Source organism: Clinocottus analis, unplaced genomic scaffold, assembly GCF_023055335.1.
Source record: "Clinocottus analis isolate CAN_PGR_092001 unplaced genomic scaffold, fCliAna1.0.p SCAF_8, whole genome shotgun sequence".
NCBI classification, from domain to species: Eukaryota; Metazoa; Chordata; class Actinopteri; order Perciformes; family Cottidae; genus Clinocottus; species Clinocottus analis.
In genome coordinates, this window is record NW_027176240.1 from 1,176,082 (window position 1) to 1,203,179 (window position 27,098).

A 27,098-nucleotide genomic window follows, 5' to 3' on the forward strand; every position below is an offset into this window, starting at 1 on the left:
TAACTTTTCCTGCAACCAAAACCTGCTGCTATATTACACTTCTACGTGTGTTAGACTACATATGAGGTGTATATATATATATATATATATATATATATATATATATATATATATATATATATATATATATATATATATATATATATATGTGTGTGTGTGTGTGTGTGTGTGTGTGTGTGTGTGTGTGTGTGTGTGTGTTTCCCTGTCAAAATAAGATACATCTGTTCATTAAAATCTTCAGAAGATGATAACAGAAACCACCGACTACCAAAAAAAAGATGATGTGATTACTGTTACACACGCGCGCGCACGCGCACGCGCGCGCGCGCACACACACACACACACACACACACACACACACACACACACACACTAGGGCCTATTTTGCAGGAGAGTTGTAAAAATGTATTTCCCCCATGCTTTTCATTTTCATCGTAGTGTTTAATTAATTTCGGGTTAATGAAACGGAAATAACATCCACGTGAAGATTACTCATCAGCTATAATACACATAGTGTGTTTGTGTGTTAGAGAGAGGGAGGAGGAGGAAGAGGGGGGAGGAAGGGAGAGGAAGTTTTATTGGGCTCATAACTCTTCGGTCTCCAGAGGAAGCTACGAGCATTCAAGCTGAAGGCCAAATCTCTGCACACTGCAGACTAATCCGAAACAGCTCAGCGGGAGTTGAGCAAATGCTGCAGAAATTTCGGCAGTTTTCCACGTCTTCACGGCAAAGAGCAGCAGTGGAAACACGCACACAATGTGTGTTTAAGGGGCCCCAGTCTGCTTTTACCGTGTTACATTTTTATTTTGTAGAATAAGTTGTTTACTGAAAAGGAAAACTACATGCACACCATGTGGTGTGTGCGTGTGACATAATATGTCAGAATGTCGAACAACTACATTTAACAGTTGTTGCTGTTTAGCTGCAGGAAATAATGATGCATTCTTACATTGCAGATATTTTGAAGAAGATTTTATTAAGTACATTTTTTTTAAATCATGGTGCGATGCACACTAATGACAGGGTTACAATTAATTGTTTAATTGACGATGGGATGTCATCACAGTTTAGCTTCAGCTCAAAGGACGCGTTGAATGATGAAAGTCCACGTGAAATAATGCAATGAGTGCGACATCTAGTGGTGAAAAAGGTGACTCGCATCTTGATATAATGTAAATAAAGCAGGAGGCGGTTTGGGCCTTTTCATGATTTGCTGTGAATATTTGTCAATAGATGATGCACATACTCAGTAATTGTTGTTGGTTAAATGCTGGACACTGGAATTAATTAGTCTCCATAAAACTCCATATTAAAAAAAAGATGCATCATATATATATATATATATATATATATATATATATATATATATATATATATATATATATATATATATATATTTTTATTTATGTATTATTTGAAAGGAAATTTAAAGTGTTAGATTTAACATGTTATTTAATTTTTATTATTTATTTTAAATAGTAATTTTATTTCGTTTTTTTCCATTTTATATATATATATATATATATAATATTTTATATATAATAAAAAAAGAGCTACCGTAACTTACAAAAAAGAACTACAACGCAAAGCACTCTGGGAAGAAAAATATCCTCCTCTCCCAGTGACGTCATCACGCACGACGTCAACTGACGCTCGCCTCATCGACAGTACCACGGTGTAGAGGCGTCAGCGAAGCTAACAGCGACAGCGTTGCGGTTTCTGCGCCAGCTTAACTAAATCGCCGACTAAAATGAGCGCCTAAAAGCCGCCTAATGTGAGTATTTAGTTTAAATTAAAGCCCCGCTGAAGACGAGAAACCTTAAAGACGGCGTGTTGCGCGCGGCGATGCTAACCTGTCATTGTTATTGTTGCGCTAGCTAGCAGGCAGGTGAACGTATCACGTCTTGGAGAATAAAACTGTAACCGTTTTAGCATTGATATCATGTATGTCTGGTGACTTTGGCTAACCTTGAGTGTTTTATTATATTAGCTTAGAAAGATCACAAAAGTATTGATCTGGTCTTTTTTTTTACTCATAGAAATGTACTGAAAATAGTGCAAACCATTCAAACTTTCTGCAAATTACTGAAGCAAATAAACTAATATAATATGTTACTAGTGAAGTTAAGAAGCTATGCACTTATTTGTAAATGTGAAGTCCATGCTGTTGCTTCTTAATCTCCACTTAAACTCATTGTTATGAAACACAATGCTGCGTTTTCTCTTTCTGGAGTGACAGCTGTGACGCAACAACAGCTGCCACATCAGGACTTATTTAGATTGTGTAAATAAAAATAATAAAAAGACTGGATCGTGGCCTGATATCTCCTAGCGTAACGTATATTTTAAGGTACATCCCTCCTGAATGCTACCTTTTTTATTGTCCATGTAGAATGATTATTCTGTCAGTGTTGAATATATGACAGAATATGTTGTGTGATGTAAAATATGACTTGTGTTCAATAAGTTACGTGACGAGCTGTGGGAAAAGCTTCCCTTTGTAAATCCACAACGACAAAGGCAGCCTTTGTGAACAGGTTTTGTATGGTAATCTTGCTTAATCCTGTGATTATGTAAGTTTTATTATGTCAATGCAGGGCCTAAATGTGGTGTTTGACATCGGAAGCATAACTTGTTTGGATTATGTTTTAACAGTGACTTTCTGTTCCACAGTGAACCAGAGGAATCAAAAAGGAGACGACGTAACGTACAGACATGGGGGGTCTGATATCCCGATGGAAGGTGAGTGGATGAGAGAAATGCACACAATTAATAGTTCAGGTTTAAGTACAAAACAAGAAAGTGAAATCAAGGAGTCGAGGAGGCACAATGCAGGATAAAAACAACATGTACGAGACGAAACTAATGCAAGTTTTCTCAAATCTTAATGAAAGTCTTTTTTCAGAAGATTCTGTTGGCTCGAGCTTTTCAGGGAGAGAGCCGGGGTCGACATTTATAGGACAACCTTTCACTCCAGAGATTTAAAAGGGCTTGAATCTATTACGAGGTTATGCAGAACGTCAGCCAGTATTCATAACATCTTAACAAGAGCTCCACAATATACAGGCAACTGCAGATGGACATAAATCAGTAAGACTACCAACCCTGTGCTCTTTTTTCTTTATTATTTTATCAATTATTTTACTTTACAAGCCTTGAACAGTGAGAACAAAATATGTTCTGAGCACTGAATCATAAAAGAGCGTGTCTTCTGTTCTACTGAAGCGATGAAAGCGTTTGAGATGATGTTAAGCGTTGACACAGTGAACCCTGAACCCGAGCTGGAAGCAATTTACGTGCTATTTTAGGTCGTACTGCAGAAGGGAGAGGCAGGCAGGCAGACAGGGTGGGAAATAGACAGTGCTACCATTGGCTTTTGAAATCATTCATTTCTCAGAAAGAGAGTAAGAAATATAATCAGAGTAATGTACAGATGTAGAGGAATACGAAGTTCCACTTCCTTTAGTTTACATTCAAGTGTTTGTTAGTCAAAAGTAAATGTTTACAGGAGCTGAGGCGATTGATTATTGACACATTCACAGTTAATTAATTAATTAATTAATTAATTAATTAAGTAAGTAAGTAATGTTTATTTGTATAGCAATTTTACAGACAAGGTTCACAAAGTGCTGAAGGGGTCAGGAAAAAATAATTAATAAATTAGTGTTGAAACCAGTTTGACAATTAGAGGCCAAACATTTCAACAGAAAAGTGTGTTTAACCAAACGCTAGTGTGAATAAGTATGTATTTACAGTTTAACAGTTGTGAATTTCTTGTCAACACCGATACTTCGGCTGACATTTTTTTGTCCAATGAACACGATGATGATTTTCTTATAATTTTCCCTCAATCCAGACGAAGCCAACCACAGTTGAGCAGCTGGAGAACATCGACAAGGTACGGGAATCACGGGACGATGACACTGAACGTCCTCAATCTGGCTTCATGAGAACACGCCCTATTTTAACAGCTACTTTTATTGACCTGGAACTCATATTTGAGCATCCCAAATGAAATCAGAGAACACATTGAACTCAACGTCCAAGGATTTTAAACCTCTTTGCACTGTTTAAATGACCTTTAACCCCTTCATGGTTCCCCCTGCAGGAGATTACAGAGCTGGAGGAGTTCAGAGCCAAAAACCAACGTCTGCAAAAGGTAGAGTCAGCGAATCATCTCAGAGGTGCGAAAAGATATGCTTCCATTGCAGTTTCTTCTCTCTCACCGTGGTGTGTGTGTGTGTGTGTGTGTGTGCAGCTGTGGATCGGCCGGTTGCTCATCTACTCGTCGGTCCTGTACCTGGTGACCTCGCTGGTCGTGTACTGTCTCTACCTCCCTGAACAATGGCTGCAGAGAATAGCCATGGCTCTGCCTTTCTTCATCTCGCCCGTGCTGTGAGTGCTCACGTTTGTTTTGTCCTTTCATCACCACTGTTCCTCCTGAGCACGGCGTTCATCTTTGAGACGCTGAACAGCGACACAGCTCACCTGGTTTCTCTCCCTCGTCTTCAGGGTGTGGCTCATCAGGAAGTTGTTGCTCTTTCTCTTTTCCAAACGCACCGAGAGAAACAGTGAGTTGTCTTTCCATCCATACGGCTCACACGCAACTTATGTTTCAGGGTTTTGACACTATGAGTGAGCATTCTTCAAGAATTTGTATAACCTTGTTTCGAACTCACCACATAGTATTATATTATCGTAAAAATACATTCTCTGCACGTATAAAAGACTTCCAAATATGTTCGACGTTGTATATTTCTCTCGGTGGTTTAAAATTTCTGCTCCTTTTTTTCCAGATGATAAATTGGAAGATTTGAAAGTTTCCAAAAAAAGGATTGTAAGTGTCCAAGTCTTTACAACATCTCTTAATATGTGAAGCTTTTACTGACTTGTTTGAAGAGTCTGGTTGCCGTGAGGTGAGGGAGTGTGAATGCTGCCTCCTCAGGTTTTACTTTGAGGTTTTTGGGGTTTTTAGCATTAGAAAAGTGTCTCTAGGGCTCATTTGTGTTTGAACTAACGGCCCACAAGTCCATGCACGTGTTGAAATGACAGCTTCTCTGGTTCGTGTTTGCAGCTGGAGGAAGTGATGGAAACGGAGACGTACAAAAACGCCAAACTCATCCTGGAACGCTTCGATCCCGAAGCTAAGAAGAAAGCCGTGAGTGACGTTGTCTTTTTTTCTTCTTCTCCTGTGTTCCGTCTCGACTTGCTGGTTTGAAGTGTTTCCCGTTTTGTTGTAGGAGCTGGAGTCGACTCCGGTGCGTCCTCAGATGTCTCCGAGGCCGGGACAAGGTACGACGCACATCGATACGCGACGGAAAAGATAGAGCGTCGCGCAGAGACGATCTGTGGATGACCAAAAGCTCTGTGACCATTCCCCCTCCCCTCCCCTTCCTCTAATGCAGAGCTTCGACAGAGAGGGATGCAGATGAGGCCCTTGCCGATGGGCACCCCGACCGCGGTGGCAATGACTCCCCCACCCGGAGCACGGCCCCAGCTGGGACCAGGGGGGACGCCTGTGGGTAAGGGTGCCACGCGGAGACGCTTAAGATCGAGTGTGACGAAAGCGTCGCAGTTTACAAAGCGCGTCGACTTTTGCCCGCCAGACCCGCGCGGCACCCGAGTCGACGGCGAGAGCTCGTCAGTCGTGTTAGTCCCTCCCCCTCCCGCCCCCCCGAGGGTTATTCCAGGTGTCCGTGTCCGTGTCCGTGGATTCTGGAGGCAAAGCACGAAGTCAAAAGCAGCTGCAGTGAACAGAAAAGCCCGGCTGCCTTTTTAGAAAAATGAATTTAGTGGTTTCAGACATGCGTCCGTGTCGCTCTCCCTCCAGAACCTGTCCCTCTTTCAGCTCCAGGAGGACCGCCGGAGAGATCCGCCCTGTCCCCCGCCGTCCTCCACGGTGTGATACCCAGGACGTCCTACTCGCCAATACCAGGAGTCGGTAGGTTGCAGCAGTTGAGATCCGTGCACTTTTTAGCCACCAAACTCTTCACAGAACAGCTGAAGTGTTTCTGTTTTCTTTTTAAAGGCATGCACCCACCGGGTCCTCCATTAGCGAGACCCATCCTGCCCAAAGAAAGGGGACCTGTGGACCGAGTCATTGAATACCTGGTCGGAGACGGACCACAGAACAGGTAAAGGTAAACCTTCTGTTCCACCTGAAACCCCCCCTTGTGGAAGTAGCTGGTAACTTTTACCCAGAGTCGTATTATCGTTTGGAGGTCTGCAGATTGGGAAGTAAAAGCAGCAGAATGATGAATATGAACAGAAGCGGCGACATAAAGTGTAGAAAGGAAATAAGAAAGTCTCCCGGGGTTCTCAGAAGTTCTCTAGGAAACACTGACGGAAGCAGACGAAGAAGAACAGTGGAAATGAACTTTTGCTAAAAGAATTCGTTGAGTGCGCTGAACATTGCAAAAGTATTTTATGGAAACATATCTATGGAGGTAGATTTGTGTCTTTTTTACCTGAGCAAATTTCTTGTCTGTAAGTAAATTATCTCCAAATCTTTGCTCTGAAAAAAAAAAAATCCTTTTTTTTAGAGCAAATTTCTTTTTTTGAGAGCAAATTTGAGTTTTGAGAGCTTATTTTTGTTTGAGAGCGTATATTTGTAAAAAAAAAAATTTAGAGCATTTTTTTGAGAGCTTTTTTTTTGGAAAAGCAAAAAATGTTAAGTGCAATTTTTTTTTTTAGAATAAATATTTTTTATTAAAAAAAAAAATTTGCTCTAAAAAATTAGAGCAATATATATATATTTTTTTTAGCAAATCTTTTTTTTTTTAGCGAATTTTAGTTTTGAGTGTTTTTTTTTTGAGAGCGTTTTTTTTTTTTTTTTTAGAGCAATTTTCTTACTTGAGAGCAAAGATTTGCAGATAATTTACTTACAAATGAGAAATTTGTTCGGGTAAAAAAGACACAAACCTGCTTTCATACATATCTCCTTCCTTTCTTCTTTCCTTCTCTCCTTCTTCCTTCCTTCCTTCCTACAGATACGCGTTGGTCTGCCAGCAGTGCTTTTCTCACAACGGCATGGCTCTGAAAGAAGAGTTTGAATATCTCGGTAAGAAGAGAAACGAAGCATCAAACGAGAAGGACTCTTAAATGAAGTGGGAACACGACGTGCATTCATTTGAACAATCTCTCCTCCTCTTCCTCTTCCTCCTCCTCCTCCTCCTCCTCCTCTCTCGCAGCGTTCCGTTGCGCGTACTGCTACTTCCTGAACCCGGCCAGGAAGACCCGCCCTCAGGCTCCCAGGCTCCCGGAGTTCAGTTACGAGAGGAGGCTGCGGGCGGAGTCGCGCTCCCCCGGACCGGCGCCGCGCTCCGGGACAGAAACGGAGGAGAGCGCACCGCCCTCTGGAGGTACTGAACTAGAACCAACCCCCCCACACCGGCTCTCCACGTCCTAACCACTCGCGTTCAAGAGCGTCCTCGCTCCAGTTGACCTTTTCTCATTAGCTTGTGTTTGATTCTTTACCCTCTCAACGTTATAACCAATGTCAGCTTCCATCCTCGTGTAGTTGTTAGAGAGCGAGGAGCCTGCAGAGGTGACACACCGGCACCTTTCAGATATCATTTCACCCTTTTTGCTGCAGAAAGCAACGGAGAGTTTTTCAGAAATTGCAGCGGTAGAGCCCGATCGCACCAGACGCGACTCTCAAACGCGGCGCTAGCTAAACCGTTGTTTTCCTACGGTACGGCGCCTTTCACGCGTGTCTGTTTTGCCCGTTTTTTGAAGCAGCTACGCTAGAAAGTCGCTTCTTGTGCAATCGGCCCCTTTAAAAGTGAGAAATACAGCCGGCACCGAGGTTATATCTCAATGTCTCTTATTCTTTTCTTTTTTTTAACCCTAATTAAATCAGTTGAACCGGATCGCTCCCCGTCGAGGTTCAGCCGATCATTTGTCGTCACCAGAACATCTGTTAGACGTTCCTCAGCACGTCTCACTGACCATGTGACCGGCGGGTTTAACCGTGTGATCTTGCCTCTAGCAGCTCCGGCTGCGTGGAGTTCGGTCCGCAATTTCCGGATCCAGCAGAGTCCAAAGAACCCTCAGAACCGACCTCTGCAGAGTCCAGGTTTCCCCTCCCCCTTTCCTCTCCTCTCCTTCCACCCGTCTGATCCGGCTCAATCTTAAACTGATTTACCTCAGAATGGGTCTATTTTCTCTCGCTGTAGAATCCATAACACGGTAGAGCCCGATCTGCTGCCGCTAATCACGCTAAAAACAAAAAGATCTCGCAGGTTGAAGCAGTTACTGGATGTTCTCACCACACCTGGGTCCAGCGGTGTCTCCACATACCTTTTTCTGATCTCATTCAGAGGATTAAAATGAATCTGGCACATCACAGAAACTAAATAACTGAGCTGTTGTTGTCTGAATTGTCCATGAACGTAACCTTCAAATAGAAAATACGCGTGTTTGACCCAGATCTGGTCCTCGGTATGTATTTCCAAATTGATTTGCTTTCTAATCTACACATTAAAGAGTTTGTGCATGATCAAACAAAACATGTCAAGTATTTAGCTTATAAGCGTTTATATTGTCTGTTAATTTAACCCCCATTCAGATGAAATGCATTGTGAGGATCCACAGTGAAACACTAAGCTTTACGAGAACCAATAATTCTGGTGCTGATGATTCTTTCATATTGAACGGAGACATTTTTGGGGTTTAATGATCCTCTTGAAAGCCGAGTTGTTGCGTCAGAGGGAGGTTTTACGCTTTCTCTTTCTCAAATCGGGAATGCTGTGGATTTTCTTCAGATTTTTTAACTGATTTTAACCCTTAAACAACCAATCACGCGCTGCACGGCGAGCTATTCCACGATCCGAGACGCTGCGTCTTTCTCTCACCCGTCGCCCTTCTGTCCGTCCGTCTCCTGGTTGTACGCTCGTCTCACTTGTGTCTCTTCTCCTCAGATGAGAGAGAGGGGGAAGACGAAGGACGCACTAAGGAAGTAGAGAGCCGGTCAGAGGAGCAGCAGCAGCAGGAAGAGGAGGCGGAGCAAGAGGAGGAGGCGGAGCTGCAGGAAGAGGCGGTTCAGGAGGTCAAGGAAGAGGCGGTGGAGTCGGAGCAGAGTCCCAGCGCCCCCAGCGAGACGGAGTCTCAGCCTTCGTAGTCGCAGAGAGTCCGGTAAAGGAGCAGGAGCGTCGGCACTGGCCACGACAGACAGGGGGCGACATTTTAAAGCAATAAAGCTGGACGAGGATTCTGAGCTTGAATTCTATCGTTCCTCCATCGACGATCAAAAGCTCCGTCGGCCTCATGAGGGTTTCGGTTTGCCGTTTCCGCCCCTTAAAGCCGAGCGTCGCGCTAGAATTGTCCAACGATATTGCCTCAAAATGATGCCGAAAGTACGACGTCCGCTGCGGTCGGATCGGCGTCGGATCCGCGATTGTAGTTCCTTTAAAGCTTTTGTCTCCGTAGAGCAGTCAGCTGCTTATGATGCTCGATATGTGAAGACAGACTTTGTTTTTTTCCCCTCCAGCATCTTTTAAACTACACGGTTGTTTTAGGTTTGACGTGGTTGGCTGGCTGCTGTTTGCTTTTTATGACTGACAAGTTAAGATGTTATGCTTTTGTCCTCTTAATCCCTGACGCCACTCGCTGTGGTGTAGCTGAGTATCACAGGTTATTAATACGCAATTTCAAGTATGGAACACAGCATGCTGTTTTGTCGTTGTGAGAAACAACCTCGTTGTGAATCAGGACTTTCAAGGTACTTTTTAAACCCACTTGGATCCATTTCTTATCCTGACATTTTACCACGCGCCTGCTCCATGTTAGTATGTAGGACACGTGATAGTTTACCCACGTCAGCTGCCCTCGGATCAGCTGCTGAATCCACGAAACTCACCAGAGGAAGTCTGGACTTTGATGCCTTTTTGGTTTCCTCGTCGATCGTGAGAAAGTTTCCTGCCCTCTGGCAGCGAGCGAATCACCCGTCAAAAATGTTTCACTTTTATTTCTGCAGCGAGAAACTCCGAAATGTGGGGTTTTTTTTTTAGAGGAAGTGCATCTTTGTGTGCAGACTATTTTAAAAACCCGCTGCTTTGATCTCTCGCATGTGGTTTTTTTTCTTAACCAAGAAATGTTTTAACGATCCTCCGTCCTCCGAGGATTATTATAAAAAATAATTATAAATAATAATTTTTGCCAAACGCACTCTTGTTTTTCCTGTTTGCACTGAGTGTCTCTTTCTATTTATTTGTGTTTTAAACGTTTTTGAGGAATAATCACTATTTAAAAGCGTCGGTTAAAACACGTTTCCATGTTTTCTTCTCTTCGTCGTCGAGTTTACGACGTCATCTGCAGCTGCGTTCAGGATCACATGAAGACGCCGTCGCAGTGTTTACCGACCACAACTTCTTTTTGTTATTTCAGCGGAAGAAATCACGAGTGTCTATGCAAATGTGAATATGTTGAACCGGTCTGGAGCTAGAAACACACACACACACACACACACACACACACACACACACACACACACACACACACACACACACAGACGCTGAGTGGAAAACCAACAGCACATTACACTTATTTAATATGTATTTTTAATGTGTTTAGTTTAAGATTTTTGTGTGTTTCTAGTTAGTTGTTGAACAACCCAGAGTAGTTTGAAACCATGAGATGGATTTAAGGACTCCACATCTTTGACGTTTGGTTCTTCGATGGTTCAAAGTGTTTACAAGCTTTTTATCCCACGAGAACCTGCCGGCGACACGCACACACCTGATAAAACATGACGCTGTCGCTTCGATTTCATATTTCCAAACCGTTTACTTTGCATCGGTAGTTTTGGTTTTGCTCTGCGAGGTTTATCGCTGTCTCTACGCGGGCGAGTGGAACGCCTAATAAAAGTTTTTCCAACAACAAAGAAGGACAATAATCGTGGTTCTTGAACGCTTCACTGGAGCTTTTTTTAAATCTCAGTTTGGTCCAATTGAAACCAGCCGAGAGAACATTTAGGTTTTTTGTGATTTGGGTGAAGTTTAGATTTTAAAGAATCTCTACAACCAACATCCTTTGAGTCCTAATGAAGCGACATGGTGTCGAGGTTTGTCAAAGAAAATATGATAAAGAAGTTTACAGTCATGACGAGCATTAAAACTTGTACTTTCACTTTCAATACATTTAATATCAGAAAATTATGCATGATTCATATAAATGTAAAAATATGACCAAATGTCTGTTATTAACGATTGATCGTTGAGAATTGTTAAAAGTTGACAGAGCACGGACAGCGAGACCAGAGTCTTTAACTAGAGTCTTTACCTGACTCTTTAACCAGAGTCTTTAACCAGAGTCTTTACCAGAGTCTTTAACCAGAGTCTTTACCTGACTCTTTAACCTGAGTCTTTAACCAGAGTCTTTACCAGAGTCTTTACCTGACTCTTTAACCTGAGTCTTTAACCAGAGTCTTTACCAGAGTCTTTACCTGACTCTTTAACCAGAGTCTTTACCCAGAGTCTTTAACTAGAGTCTTTACCTGACTCTTTAACCAGAGTCTTTACCTGACCCTTTAACCAGAGTCTTTAACTAGAGTCTTTAACTAGAGTCTTTACCAGAGTCTTTAACTAGAGTCTTTACCAGAGTCTTTAACTAGAGTCTTTAACCAGAGTCTTTACCAGAGTCTTTAACCAGAGTCTTTACCTGACTCTTTAACCAGACTCTTTACCTGACTCTTTAACCAGAGTCTTTACCAGAGTCTTTACCTGACTCTTTAACCAGACTCTTTACCTGACTCTTTAACCAGACTCTTTACCAGACTCTTTAACCAGAGTCTTTACCATAGTCTTTAACCAGACTCTTTAACCAGAGTCTTTACCTGACTCTTTACCAGAGTCTTTAACCAGAGTCTTTACCAGACTCTTTAACTAGAGTCTTTACCAGAGTCTTTAACCAGAGTCTTTACCTGACTCTTTAACCGGCGGCGAGGGCGACGGCGAGGGCGGCGGATGCGGTGGTGGGGGCGGCGGCGACGGCTGCAGCGGCGGCGGTGGCGGCAGCAACAGAAGACGCAGGATAATAATAATAACAATCATAATCAGCATCATAGTAATCATAATCATCATCAATCAATAATAATAAACGGACAAAAGACTACTTTGATTCTTGAGACTTTATCCCCTCGTCCCCGAGTGACAAAGAAAATCTTCCATCACAGTTTTGTCATCAGGAATCACAGCTGCAAAATAAATCAAGTCACCGTCGGGCAGCAACGCTGCAGCTGTGAGACACTCATGATCAAATGATCCATGTCAGGTTTAACTTCTTAAAACCTAACAGCCTTTAGTTGGCTCAACATTTACCAAAAACAAGCTCTGTTGCTTTGTGACAGCAGATCAGATTAAACTGTTTTATTTATGTATTTTCACCACGATGCTTCAGTGTGGTTAAACAACTTTTTCCCCAAAAACAAAGTATTATGAGAAACTTTTTACTTATTATGAGAGCTCGTAACAAACTTTACATTAGATTCAAGAGGAATTCCCGCGAAGAAGCAAACCGTGACGCATAAATACAAACGACGGGTTTAGAGGTCAAGTGAGTGTCGGGAAAAGATCAACAATAAAACTTCCAGGACGGGAATAAATCTCTCCTGCACTCAAAGACAAAGACTGAGTCCTCAACCAGACTCAATGAAGTCCATTTAAAATACAATTAAACACATGAACTCCAAACGGAGGCGGAGCTTCAGTCATGAGACATGTTTCATTTTCTATCCACGTATTTACTATATATATATATATATAGCTATGTATATATATATATATATATAACCTAACATATATATATACATAGCTATGTATATATATATATATATATATATATATATATATATATATATATATATATATATATATATATATATAACCTAACATATATATATATATATATATATATATATATATACATAGCTATATATATACACACATGTATATATAGCTATATATATAGCTATACATATATAGCTATATATATATAGCTATACATGTATAGCTATACATACATATATATATATATATATATATATATATATATATATATATATACATATATAAATATACATACATATATATATATATATATGTATATATATATATATATATATATATATATATATCATGTGCATCTTTAGACTTGAACACTTTCTCCTGTTAAAAGTTCTGTTTTGACATTTTAAGAACAATCCTCTGACCTAAACCTTCAATCAAGCTGCCCCAAAACATGAATAAATAAACAAGGTAAAACAAGTGAATAATTATTATCACGGTTATGGCTTTTGTTCTCCATCGCAGCAATAAAACACGGTACAAAAACACCCGAAAACAACAGACAAGAATAGCTTCAAGTATTTGACCCGTGCAGATCTCGAGACTTTTCTTTTGAGATGCATTGGGTTTCTCCTCAGTGTCAGTGAACGCACCATCCCGAGGTGACCTTTGTGGGCCGCGTCCTCTACAGCGTGTTGAGCTCGATGAGCCGCCCGGCGAAGACGGCGAGCGTCCCGATGATGCACACGGCCATGAACACGCAGAGCAGGATGTGGTCCAGGACCATGGCCACGAACTTCCACTCCTCCGCTGCCTGGAAGAGGAGGAGGAAGAGGAGGAGGAGGAGGAGGAGGAGGAGGAGAAAGAGGAAGAGTCATGTTCCAAGAGCTCTGACTTATGTTATCTGAGTGTCAATGTTTTCTTTTTCTTTACACACATAAGACTTTTCAATTTTAATAAACTTTTAATTGAATTGCCATTGTCAAGATTGTTGTGTGTTTGTCCCCATTTGTTGGTCTAGTGACACAAAACACAACAAATCTTATAATAAAAACGATTTAAATTCAATTCAATAGAAATTTAAAGGAATATTTTGACTTTTTCTTCCTGCAGAGTGACTTCCTTCAGTCCGGGCGACCTCCCCGGTGACTACACCTCAGGAAGTCACTGGAAAATTGTATTTTACTTAATAAAAACGCACTTTGTTATGCACAAATAACTAAATTAATAAATTCAGTATTTTTTAAATACTACGCAGACTGCAGTGCGGCCTTGTTAGCGACTTCATTTTTGAATGCACCGCATCAACACTTCTTCGTCTTGTCTTACGTTGTTGGACTCCTCGTCTGCTTTCATGGTCTCGGCGATGTACTTCACGCCTTCAATGGCGCTGCGAACATCCGGGTTTTTGGCGATGGGGGACTGGTAGGTGATGCTGGTGGGGGCGGGGTTACCTGAGGAGAGAGACAGGTGGGACAGGTAGGAATGAATATGCATAATAATCATACGAACACAATACACAGAAGGACGGCATCCTGGTGAACTTCAGGTGTATTTAACGCAGATTGTTTCATGTTTTAACATGTTAGAAAGCAAGAATTGGAAGGTGTTCATACCCATAATGCAACTGGGTTATCCTCAACCACAATGGCTGTTTAAATACTTTAAAGCGATAACAACGCTAAAATGGATGTAAGAGTCATTTTTAGCCTTTTTCTTGAAGTAAATGTACATGGGTCCAAATTGACCCGTAGATTTCACAATAGTTCATAATATTAAAATGAAAATAAATAAAACAAATGTATTGAAGGTAACCAAGAGATGAGGAACACATTGATGATAGATCTTTTTTTAAGTACATTTTACAGCTGATTTAAGACACAAGAGATGCTAACAGAAAGCTAACACAAGAGGAAGGCTGAAACATGAAAAATGTACTTATATGCTCTTGTAAGCCAAGGATTTGCTGGTTAATTAGAGATGATAAAACATTCGGTTTGGACTTAAGTGTTACTCGTCTATAAGTCTGAATCCCTGCAGTGTCGCCGCATCCTTGCCTGAGATGTCGGAGATGTCCATGTCGGTGGGGAACAACCTCTTCTGCCGGATCTCCTGACTGGGACGCTTCATCGTGGAGAAGAACATCATGTTGGGAATGGTTTCGATGAAGACCTGGGAGACAGAACGCCTTCCTTTGAATCAGTTCAACATTTTCATCAAACCATCCGCAGGTATCCGTGCATATTTTTAAAAGAAAGAAAAACCTTGCGTATCCAGTTGGGCATGGTGTGCGTGCTGGGCGAGCGGTGATGCGTGTTGATGACGATGACGGTGATGATGATGGAGGCGATGACGAACACCATGGTGAAGAGCATGTACTTCCCGATGAGCGGCACGGCGCTGGAGGTGGAGGGGATCAGCTCCACGATGACCAGCAGGAAGACGGTCAGAGACAGCAGGACGGAGATGGACAGGGTCATCTTCTCGCCTGCAGGGGCAGAAGGGGACGCTTTTCTTAGACATGGAGGCGAAGTTGAGCTTTTATAGACAGACTAGTAATAATTCACTAACATGAAAAGGTTCCACTAAACTTACTTGACTTCGTGCTCATTCCACAGTTCTCACACTGATAACTCATCAGATGTGGATCATTTTGGCGTTTTTTGGCATTTTTTGGCATTTTGGGCATTTTGGGCGTTTTTGGTATTTATCTGCGTTTTTGGGTGTTTTTTTGCGTTTTGGGCAGTTTTGGCATTTTTGGGCATTTTTGGGCATTTATTTACGTTTTTGCGAGTTTTGGGCAGTTTTGGCATTTTCTACGTTTTTTGGCATTTTCGGGCATTTTGGGCGTTTTTGGTATTTATCTGCGTTTTTGGGCGTTTTTTGCGTTTTGAGCAGTTTTGGCGTTTTTGGGCATTTTGGGCGTTTTGGGCAGTTTTGGGCATTTTTGGGCGTTTATTTACTTTTTTGGGCGTTTTGGGCAGTTTTGGCATTTTCAAGGTTTTTTGGCATTTTGGGGCGTTTTGGGCATTTTTGGTATTTATCTGCGTTTTTGGGTGTTTTTTTGCGTTTTGGGCAGTTTTGGCATTTTTGGGCATTTTTGGGCATTTTGGGCGTTTTTGGTATTTATCTGCGTTTTTGGGCGTGTTTTGCATTTTGGGCAGTTTTGGTGTTTATCTGCGTTTTTGAGCGTGTTTTGCATTTTGGGCAGTTTTGGTATTTATCTGCGTTTTTGGACGTTTTTTGCGTTTTGAGCGGTTTTTGGGCATTTTGGGTGTTTTGGGCAGTTTTGGGCGTTTATTTACGTTTTTGGGCGTTTTGGGCAGTTTTGGCATTTTCGACGTTTTTTGGCATTTTGGGGGCGTTTTGGGCATTTTGGGCGTTTTTGGTATTTATCTGCGTTTTTGGGCGTTTTTTGCATTTTGAGCAGTTTTGGCGTTTTTGGGCATTTTGGGCGTTTTGGGCAGTTTTGGCGTTTTTGGGCATTTTTGGGCGTTTATTTACGTTTTTGGGCGTTTTGGGCAGTTTTGGCATTTTCGAGGTTTTTTGGCATTTTGGGGCGTTTTGGGCATTTTGGGCGTTTTTGGTATTTATCTGCGTTTTTGGGTGTTTTTTGGCGTTTTGAGCAGTTTTGGCGTTTTTGGGCATTTATTTACGTTTTTGCGCGTTTTGGGCAGCTTTGGCATTTTCTACGTTTTTTGACGTTTTGGGGCATTTTGGGCGTTTTTGGTATATATCTGTGTTTTTGGGAATTTTGGGCGTTTTGGGCAGTTTTGGGCGTTTATTTACGTTTTTGGGCATTTTGGGCAGTTTTGGCGTTTTCGAGTTTTTTTGGCATTTTGGGGCGTTTTGGGCATTTTGGGCGTTTTTGGTATTTATCTGCGTTTTGGGGTGTTTTTTGCGTTTTGAGCAGTTTTTGCGTTTTTGGGCATTTTGGGCGTTTATTTACGTTTTCGGGCGTTTTGGGCAGTTTTGGCGTTTTTGGGCATTTTGGGCGTTTTGGGCAGTTTTGGCGTTTTTGAGCATTTTTGGGCGTTTTGGGCAGTTTTGGCGTTTTTGGGCATTTTTGGGCGTTTATTTACGTTTTTGGGCGTTTTGGGCAGTTTTGACGTTTTCGAGGTTTTTTGGCATTTTGGGGCGTTTTGGGCATTTTGGGCGTTTTTGGTATTTATCTGCGTTTTGGGGTGTTTTTTGGCGTTTTGAGCAGTTTTTGCGTTTTTGGGCATTTATTTACGTTTTTGCGCGTTTTGGGCAGTTTTGGCATTTTCTATGTTTTTTGACGTTTTTTGGCATTTGGGGGCATTTTGGGCGTTTTTGGTATTTATCTGCGTTTTTGGGTGTTTTTTTGCGTTTTGGGCAGTTTTGGCATTTTCTACGTTTTTTGGCGTTTTTGGGCATTTTGAGCGTTTTTGGTATTTATCTACGTTTTTGGCGTTTTTTGCGTTTTTGGGCATTTTGGGCGTTTATTTACATTTTCGGGCGTTTTGGGCAGTTTTGGCGTTTTTTGGCATTTTGGGCGTTTTGGGCAGTTTTGGCGTTTTTGGGCATTTTTGGGCGTTTGTTTACGTTTTTGGGCGTTTTGGGCAGTTTTGGCATTTTCGAGGTTTTTTTGGCATTTTGGGGCGTTTTGGGCATTTTGGGCGTTTTTGGTATTTATCTGCGTTTTTGGGTGTTTTTTGGCGTTTTGAGCAGTTTTGGCGTTTTTGGGCATTTATTTACGTTTTTGCGCGTTTTGGGCAGTTTTGGCATTTTCTACGTTTTTTGACGTTTTTTGGCATTTGGGGGCATTTTGGGCGTTTTTGGTATTTATCTGCGTTTTTGGGTGTTTTTTTGCGTTTTGGGCAGTTTTGGCATTTTCTACGTTTTTTGGCGTTTTTGGGCATTTTGAGCGTTTTTGGTATTTATCTGCGTTTTTGGCGTTTTGAGCAGTTTTTGGGTTTTTGGGCATTTTGGGCGTTTATTTACATTTTCGGGCGTTTTGGGCAGTTTTGGCGTTTTTTGGCATTTTGGGCGTTTTGGGCAGTTTTGGCGTTTTTGGGCATTTTTGGGCGTTTGTTTACGTTTTTGGGCGTTTTGGGCAGTTTTGGCATTTTTTGGCATTTTGGGCGTTTATTTACGTTTTTGGGCATTTTGGGCAGTTTTGGCATTTTCGAGGTTTTTTGGCATTTTGGGGCGTTTTGGGCATTTTGGGCGTTTTTGGTATTTATCTGCGTTTTTGGGTGTTTTTTGGCGTTTTGAGCAGTTTTGGCGTTTTTGGGCATTTATTTACGTTTTTGCGCGTTTTGGGCAGTTTTGGCATTTTCTACGTTTTTTGACGTTTTTTGGCATTTGGGGGCATTTTGGGCGTTTTTGGTATTTATCTGCGTTTTTGGGTGTTTTTTTGCGTTTTGGGCAGTTTTGGCATTTTCTACGTTTTTTGGCGTTTTTGGGCATTTTGAGCGTTTTTGGTATTTATCTGCGTTTTTGGCGTTTTTTGCGTTTTTGGGCATTTTGGGCGTTTATTTACATTTTCGGGCGTTTTGGGCAGTTTTGGCGTTTTTTGGCATTTTGGGCGTTTTGGGCAGTTTTGGCGTTTTTGGGCATTTTTGGGCGTTTGTTTACGTTTTTGGGCGTTTTGGGCAGTTTTGGCATTTTCGAGGTTTTTTTGGCATTTTGGGGCGTTTTGGGCATTTTGGGCGTTTTTGGTATTTATCTGCGTTTTTGGGTGTTTTTTGGCGTTTTGAGCAGTTTTGGCGTTTTTGGGCATTTATTTACGTTTTTGCGCGTTTTGGGCAGTTTTGGCATTTTCTACGTTTTTTGACGTTTTTTGGCATTTGGGGGCATTTTGGGCGTTTTTGGTATTTATCTGCGTTTTTGGGTGTTTTTTGGCGTTTTGAGCAGTTTTGGCGTTTTTGGGCATTTATTTACGTTTTTGCGCGTTTTGGGCAGTTTTGGCATTTTCTACGTTTTTTGACGTTTTTTGGCATTTGGGGGCATTTTGGGCGTTTTTGGTATTTATCTGCGTTTTTGGGTGTTTTTTTGCGTTTTGGGCAGTTTTGGCATTTTCTACGTTTTTTGGCGTTTTTGGGCATTTTGAGCGTTTTTGGTATTTATCTGCGTTTTTGGCGTTTTTTGCGTTTTGAGCAGTTTTTGCGTTTTTGGGCATTTTGGGCGTTTATTTACATTTTCGGGCGTTTTGGGCAGTTTTGGCGTTTTTTGGCATTTTGGGCGTTTTGGGCAGTTTTGGCGTTTTTGGGCATTTTTGGGCGTTTGTTTACGTTTTTGGGCGTTTTGGGCAGTTTTGGCATTTTCGAGGTTTTTTTGGCATTTTGGGGCATTTTGGGCATTTTGGGCGTTTTTGGTATTTATCTGCGTTTTTGGGTGTTTTTTGGCGTTTTGAGCAGTTTTGGCGTTTTTGGGCATTTATTTACGTTTTTGCGCGTTTTGGGCAGTTTTGGCATTTTCTACGTTTTTTGACGTTTTTTGGCATTTGGGGGCATTTTGGGCATTTTTGGTATATATCTGTGTTTTTTTGCATTTTGGGCAGTTTTGGCATTTTTGGGCATTTATTTACGTTTTTGCGCGTTTTGGGCAGTTTTGGCATTTTCTACGTTTTTTGGCGTTTTGGGGCATTTTGGGCATTTTGGGCGTTTTTGGTATTTATCTGCATTTTTGGGCGGTTTTTGCGTTTTGAGCAGTTTGGGCGTTTTTGGGCATTTTGGGCAGTTTTGGGCATTTTTGGGCGTTTATTTACGTTTTCGGGCGTTTTGGGCAGTTATGGCATTTTCGAGGTTTTTTGGCATTTTAGGGCGTTTTGGGCATTTTGGGCGTTTTTGGTATTTATCTGCGTTTTTGGGTGTTTTTGGGCGTTTTGAGCAGTTTTGGCGTTTTGGGGCATTTTGGGCGTTTTTGGTCATTTTGGGTGTTTTTGGCTGTTTCGGCGTTTTTGGGCATTTATTTGCTTTTTTGGCAGTTTTGGCGTTTTCTATGTTTTTGGGCGTTTTTTTGGCATTTTGGGGCATTTTTGGGCCTCTTAGGCATTTTGGGGCGTTTTTAGCATTGGTTTGCATTTTACGGTATAAAAATGTATATTTTCCATAACGTGAGGAGACATCTTGTTCATACTTATAGTTTTTGCTCATACTCGTGGTCAAATTATGTTTAACCTTCCTCTTCTGTTAGCTGAAAATTATTATTATTTTTTTTAACTTCATCGACGAAACGCAGCTCAAATAAACTCGTTGGAAAGAGCTGGCGGCCACAGCAGGGGGCGGAGTCAAAAAACTGTGGTCAAATCGGACAGTTTTAGGCCGCCTTCAAAGTGTACACAGGAAGTAACAGAAAACAGGATTATCAACCACACAAGATATATTTTTATATTAAACATGAGACTAATAGCAAGGCAGTGCCTCTGTACCGGAGTCGGTGGGCAGGTAGAAGACCAGTCCGGTGAGGAAGGAAAACAGCATGCAGGGAATGATGACGTTGACGATGAAGTAGAGAGGCAGGCGCAGCATCAGGAAGTGGTAGGTGATGTCCAGGTAGGGCGTGTCGGGGCAGCAGGTGTAGTACACCCAGTGCTTCCAGCTGCGGTAGTCCTTCAGCACCCACTCACCGGACTCCATGAAGTTGCTGAGGTCGGGCCGGTCACTGTCCTGAGAGAGAGAGAGAGAGAGAGAGAGAGAGAGAGAGAGAGAGAGTAAAGCTGTATGAAGGGACCATGCAGGATGTGAGGATATTCAACATTACATTATGTAAAATGCAGTTTTATGACAGGAGTGATGGTTACTAAATCTGTATATATAATATATTATATATATATATTATTAGTATTAGTATATATTATATATAAATATATAATATAAATAACAATAATATATATTTAAATATATACATATATGTATCATTATAATATACATATAATGTTATATATGATTATATATGTTATTATATTATACATATATATAATATTTATATAAATAAATATAGAATATATGTAATACATATAATAATATAGAATTATTCTATAGATAAATAAATATTATATATTGTTATTATGTATATTATAATACAATATATTATATTAAATATATATGCATATATATTATATATAAATAATATATACATAATAGTAATATATAATAATAATATATCATACATATAATAATAAATAATAATTATAATACATATCATAATAATATATATAGTCCCACTCACTGGGTTGATGACGACCAGCAGTCCGTCATAGGTCCAGGTTCCCAGCTTCATGCTGCAGTTCTGCAGGTCGAAGGGGAAATGGAGGACGATGATCTCGCAGTAGCTCTTGAAGATGGCCGGAGGGTTCCAGGTGATCATGCCCGTGTGCTCCAGCAGCACTTTGGTCTGGTGGATGATGGCAAAGTCACCATCAGCGCTGTGGAAGAGGAGAGGGAGGAGGAGCAGGTGAGGCGGTCAGACGTATAGGTGTGTGTGTGTGTGTGTGTGTGTGTGTGTGTGTGTGTGTGTGTGTGTGTGTGTGTGTGTGTGTGTGAGTGAGTGGCTTTACTTGTTGTACAGCACCAGGTCTGGTTTCCATATGTCGAGTGAAGGGACTCGGATCTTCCGGATGCCTCCGTAGTCGTCCGGATTCCAGTTCAGGTTGACGTCCAGCCATTGCTGGGGTGAATATCAATATGTTACTACACCGATAGAGCCAAATTCTGTTGTTTTAATCCCATAAATCATATTATTTATTCATGAAAATGCAACGTTGTCATGTAGAATCTACATCACAGGAGTCACCATGTCGTAAATCCTCCCATTCGTTAGTGATACCATCAGTGTGATGTATTCACCAATACAAAGCACATACGATACAGGAATAGGCTCAATTACACATTTAAGTATGTGGATTAAACATCAGATTTCATTGTTAAAATATATGATTTATAATAATGGCTAACTGTATCTGGGTCTCACATGGTAATAGCACTTTTCATGAGTGTTAGCAAGCAAAGGTGAGCGTTACTTTATACGTATCCGCAGTGCGGGGAAGTTTAAAATGGTGAATTTGTCATATTTATCCATAACATCTACGTTTACCTGTTTGACACGGACATTGCTGGTCACGATCTGGTTGACTTCATCCTGGGAGATTTCAGAAAAAGACAAATTAAAAAAAATAAATGGCACATTTTCGCGAGAGATATCAGGACAAAATATCTTCTGCACGCGCGTGACCATAGATTTTGTGTTTTTAATGGGCAATCTGTGGCATTTCAACAATGACTGCTGGTGAGTGAAGCTATACAACTGGCCTTCCTTTGAGCTAGTTGAGTATCTGGAGCATCACATTTGTGGGTTTGGCCAGAAAAAGATAACTTTTATTGTGAAAATCGCCAGTCTGTTCTTGTTCCAAGAAATAAAGGCTATTCCAAGACCAATGGATGAGTAGAAAACCCCTTGAAAATCATTTTATTCATTTTTTTTTTTAACTAAAAACCCCTTAAAATCCTTGAAAATCCCTTAAAAACTCTTAAAACCCTGTAAAACACGTTGAAAATCTTTAAGAAATACTTTTAAATGACTTAAAACCAATTTAAAAAACATTAAAAACCCTTAAAAACCCTTTAAACCCCGTATCTGGAGCATCACATATGTGGATTCCATTCAACTCTCAAAATGGCCAGAAAAAGAGAACTTTCATGTGAAACTCGCCAGTCTGTTCTTGCGTTTAGAAACGAGGACTATTCCATGCCGGAACTTGCGAGGGAACTGAAAATTTGTTCTGGGTGACCCCAAAACCTTTGAGTGTAAATATACAAATCTCTCACCACGCTGATGAGCTGTATGAGCTGCAGCCCCACGGTGACCACGACGGCGTCGCTGAAGTGGTTCACGGGACGGACCACCTTGTTGTAACCGGTGAACAGCTTCTTCACCAGGCGCGTCTCGTCCTCCGAGCCGAACGCCGGACCTGTGAGGACACACACACACACACATACCCACATAAATGACGCAATGAGGCCTCGAACCCCCGCGGGGACTCAGCGACAGCGCTTGTTGAGTGGGGCAGCGCTGCAACACATCACCTTACGTTAAATAATAAAGTATAATTGTGGGTATTTTATAGTTTTTACTCCCTGATTTGATCGTCTTCTGGGCTCTTTCCTCACAAGATGAGAGGACGACGAAATGTTGATGAATAAATCTGTTTAACCTGCTTTCACGCGTCCACTGGTAGCTGCGTATTCAACGTCACAATGCTATGCATTGTGGGTAATTCCCTCGGGTAACGTCGGCATCTAGTGCTGACTTACGGAAAGGGTTCGTTCGGCCTTCGTGAGCCTCGTCTTCTGAACGAGGTCAGAGGTCATGGCGAGGAAAGAGAAAAAAAAAGCTGATTTTTGACAGAGGAATTTAAACTTTAAAAAAAATGAAAAGAGCTTCGAGCTTCACTTAAAAGTCCCGCGAGACACACGGTGCGACATGTCGCTCCTCCCCCCCCCCTCTCATAAATGTTTTCACACAAACTCACAGCTGAGGGCCAGCCGATTGCTTTTAACTCGTGATTCACACAGCAAACATTTCCCAGGCTTAACGCGGCCGGCAACCCGAAACCCTGCGAGAGGGGCCGCGAGAGTACGAGAATGCATCGGGAAAGATACAGGAAATATCAGATGTGAGAGAGAGAGAGGGAGAGGGAGAGAGAGAGAGAGGCTGGCGTGCCTTCCTGGTGAAAAGCTCGGCGATGAGTTCCTCCACGAGCTGTCAAAGCGCTGCGATCAAGTATGTTTCTTTTAGTGTAAGTCCTCGGAGCAGAACCTAATCTGAGTGTTAAGAGGGTGTTTGGAGGGGAGGAGGGGGGAGAAAAACCTCCACATCCCTCACACCAATCCTCTTGACATTCAGTCTGCATCAGTTAGAGTTCAGAGCAGTGAACATGTAACACCTCTTCATCATGAACGCCGCTTCCAGCTCACAGATCGGGTCTTTTTTTTTTTAGACTTTTTTTGTGAGCTCATAAATTACGTCATGCCAACGGGGGAGATGTGCAGGTACACCAGCTTCACGTTTTGGTTTCCAATGAACTACAGACAGATGTCTACCTTATTAAATGAATGAATCAAGTGTTAGCTCATAGCTTTATAGCTTTAGGAGACGTCGCATCGACGCGGTGTGTTAAGTTCTGACGTCTGTGGCTGTTTTTCAGACAGATTTCCTTCAGACTTCTTTAGAAAGCAGCTTCATTGTTTTGTTATTTGGATTCCTGCTATTTTTTGCCCTTTTTAAAAATGTCGTTCTGTGTATTTGTGCGGCCGGCACGTTCGAATGCAAACACAACTATCAAGTTTGGACTCATATAGAGAGAAGAAAAGCGGCGCTCTGGGACTTGGTTTTTGTCTTTTGTCTTTTGTCTTTTGTTGTTGTGCCTGCAGGGAAAAAGTCCCAGAAGTTGTGAACTAAATCATCCTCAAAAAAATAAAATTGTCAGTAAAGTCGGACCCTCAAGCTCCTTTAAACCACCAATAAAAAACAACAGGTTTTGAATCCACGTGAGTTTTAATGTATTTGTTGTTGTTTTTGAACATAAAATAGTCGCTTGTTGTTGATGTTAACGTCTGCCAGTCGGCACATCCGTCAAATTCAAGGGTTTCTGACTGTAATTTGTGCTTCAGAAACAATGCCATAACGCCATTGATTTCCCAAACAGTACGTCCATGTCTAGACTTTAGATTCACGCACTATATCTCTTGCACTACAAGAGGTCCATCGCACCGCCCTTTGCTGGCACAATCACAGTGAAACACCAGGTTTCATTGCAGTGTGACTGGGTGAATTAGCGCATCGTGCAAAGTCACGATGTGATGCATGTTGTAGGAATCTGCTGGCAATCCACACTTTCATTTGGCTAGAGGACACACACACACACACACACACACACACACACACACACACTCTGTCGCTGCCCAGCTGCCTGTCCGTTGTCCTGAGAGCTTTGATCTCGGCCACATGCAAAAATAGATGTGGAGAGAAGGCGGGACCGAGAGGGGCCACTTGGAGCTGTCAATCACTGCTCGCTGCCAACTCCAATTTCCGCAGGATGCCCGAAGGCTCTTTTTGTACTTTACCGCCACTTTCGAGCCGGATTAAAAGGGACAAAAGTATGTTTTTTTGTCGCGTTTGAGTGATATTACTGTGGGCCTGAAAATAAGCTTTTGACCCAAAAGGTCTCGTGAGAGTGTTAGAAAAATTTCCCCCGACACCCTGTGGTAAAATATGGAAGCCCATTGTCGTCACAAAAAAGAAGAAGTCATAATTATGAGATAAAAGTCATAATTATGAGATAAAAAGTTGAAATTATGAGATAAAAAGTCATAATTATGAGACAAAAGGTTGAAATATATTATCTCATAATTATGACTTTTTATTTATTTATTTAATTTTGTGGCGGAAATGGGCTTCCATAGTAAAATCATTGATCGGGACGTTTATTTGTTGCAAGGAAGGAGCAGAGAAGAATTACACAACATGTAAATTGTGCATCCTGGACTGCTCGAAGAACGAGCCGAGAGTTGCTTCTTAAGGATAAATATGAATATGTTTGTATTGCACATCTGCAGCTAAATGTCCAGCTGGTGGGTTTTAATGGGTGCATCTTAAAAGGCGCCACTTCTGTCCGTTAATGCTCAAATCACAGAGTTGGAAAAAGGATAAATGTAAGTATTGATGATCTGGCTCAATGCTGAGGATTTCCACTGAGCTGGAATCGGGTAAAAGCAGGTGCATCACCCTGATGGAGGCACTGCTTTAATGACACTGTAAGTGCTGACTAATGCAGTTTCAGAATGTAAAGCATTTGTTTTTATGTACGTGTATCTACCATTTATTCATATATTCTGCTGCTTTTGTGAACCTAAAGTCCGCAAAAACAGATGTGCGGTTTTGTTTGTGCGAGTAGTAAATGAATGGTCCCACAGGTTTGACCCCCCGAGAGACATCGCACACATCAACAAGCGTACGTCCGGTCCGAGCGTCCTTGAACAAAGACAATGAAGCCATAGCCGCTCTCTGATAAATATAAATCACTCCCCAAGAGGACAGCAGCTTCGGTAAATTCCTGAAATGTGAATGCAGCGAGGAATGCCAACGATGCTGCGCCGCCTCTTTTTTTAGGAGGGAGGGGGGGCTGAAGGACGAATGCCAACGTTGCCTTTGCACGGGCTCAAAGATCCTAATTGTGGTGAAGTGTATAGCAGAGGGTGGCGATATGATGTATTGTGTGATCCAGAAATCCCCCGATGAAGTGATGAAACAGGTTTGTAAGTCAAGTGTCAGCTGGTTTCACTCATGAACTCGTTCTCTCAGTGCACGTTGACTCAATATCGTGACTAAAAGTGCAGAGGATTGTATTCATAAAGCATAAAAACAGATGTATTCGTAGGTTTTTCTTTTCTTTTTGGAGTCGTGTCAGGAAGCTTCATCAAACAGAACTTCACTTTAGCGACACGCCCGCGTAAATACATGTAATATACACTACTGTTCAAAAGTATGAGGTCACTTAGAAATGTCCTTATTTTTTCAAAGTAAAGCACTGATTTTTTCAATGAACATGACATTAAATGAATCATAAATACACTCTATACATTGTTAATGTGGTAAATGACTATTCTAGGTGTATAGAGTCCAGTTTCCAGCAGCATCACTCCAGTGTTCTGATGGTACATCGTGTTTGATAATCACCTTAGAAGATTAATGGATGAATAGAAAACCCTTGAAAACCTTTGTGCAGTGATGTTACACAGCTGAAAACAGTTCTGTTGGTGCTTGTTGAGGATCTGGAGCATCACATTTGTGGGTTTGATTAAACTCTCAAAATGGCCAGAAAAAGAGAACCTTCATGTAAAACTCTCCAGTCTATTATTGTTCCTAGAAATTAAGGTTATTCCATGAGAGAACTTGCGAAGAAACTAAAAATGTGTCTGTGCGACCCCAAACTACAACGAAACAGATGAAGTTGGAAACAACAGGCCAACAACTTTTTCTCCCTGCTTTAAAAAAGTGTGTTTTATATTTGTAGTTCGTCGTATCGTTCAGAGAGCTGTTGGTGCGAGCGAGCCAGACTACATTTACCTCTTTATTTACATGTTTTCAGGACCTGCGTTGCAACAGGAAGCCAAGAAACCTACCCAACCTACACACACACACACAGGAAGACTTACCGGCAAGTACGCCGAGAATCCATGGCAGCAAGATCTGGACCTGGGAGAGGTTCATATCTCCACCGGACGTTTATGTAGAAATGAAACAAAGGCCCCTGAAGTCAAGCCTCCAGCTCAGCGACTCCTCTCAGAAGCA

At 41.5% G+C, this 27,098-nt stretch overlaps 2 protein-coding genes across 3 annotated transcripts; one reads left to right on the top strand and one right to left on the bottom strand.

The window, feature by feature from the left end:
- Positions 1–1,640: 1,640 nt before the first annotated feature.
- lnpk (lunapark, ER junction formation factor) lies at positions 1,641–10,885 on the top strand. 2 transcript variants are annotated; one of them, XM_068567264.1, is made up of 15 exons: positions 1,641–1,774; positions 2,674–2,742; positions 3,857–3,898; positions 4,109–4,159; positions 4,259–4,395; positions 4,513–4,571; positions 4,797–4,837; positions 5,075–5,158; positions 5,241–5,292; positions 5,406–5,522; positions 5,831–5,941; positions 6,029–6,134; positions 6,990–7,060; positions 7,191–7,361; positions 8,922–10,885. In XM_068567264.1, exons 2-15 carry the CDS (start codon positions 2,716–2,718, stop codon positions 9,119–9,121), a joined length of 1,269 nt encoding a protein of 422 aa, XP_068423365.1. In that variant the 5' UTR covers positions 1,641–1,774; positions 2,674–2,715; the 3' UTR covers positions 9,122–10,885. The 2 variants fall into 2 exon arrangements, with proteins under 2 accessions (XP_068423365.1, XP_068423366.1); XM_068567265.1 differs by having other exon boundaries at positions 5,849–5,941.
- Positions 10,886–13,295: 2,410 nt separating this feature from the next.
- Positions 13,296–27,017, bottom strand: chrna1 (cholinergic receptor, nicotinic, alpha 1 (muscle)). The gene is made up of 10 exons (XM_068567263.1): positions 26,963–27,017; positions 22,574–22,716; positions 21,843–21,887; positions 21,307–21,416; positions 20,979–21,174; positions 20,179–20,416; positions 15,047–15,270; positions 14,840–14,954; positions 14,112–14,236; positions 13,296–13,596 (listed from the first exon to the last, which is right to left on the bottom strand). Exons 1-10 carry the CDS (start codon positions 27,015–27,017, stop codon positions 13,468–13,470), a joined length of 1,380 nt encoding a protein of 459 aa, XP_068423364.1. The 3' UTR covers positions 13,296–13,467.
- Between the last annotated feature and the right edge of the window lie 81 nt (positions 27,018–27,098).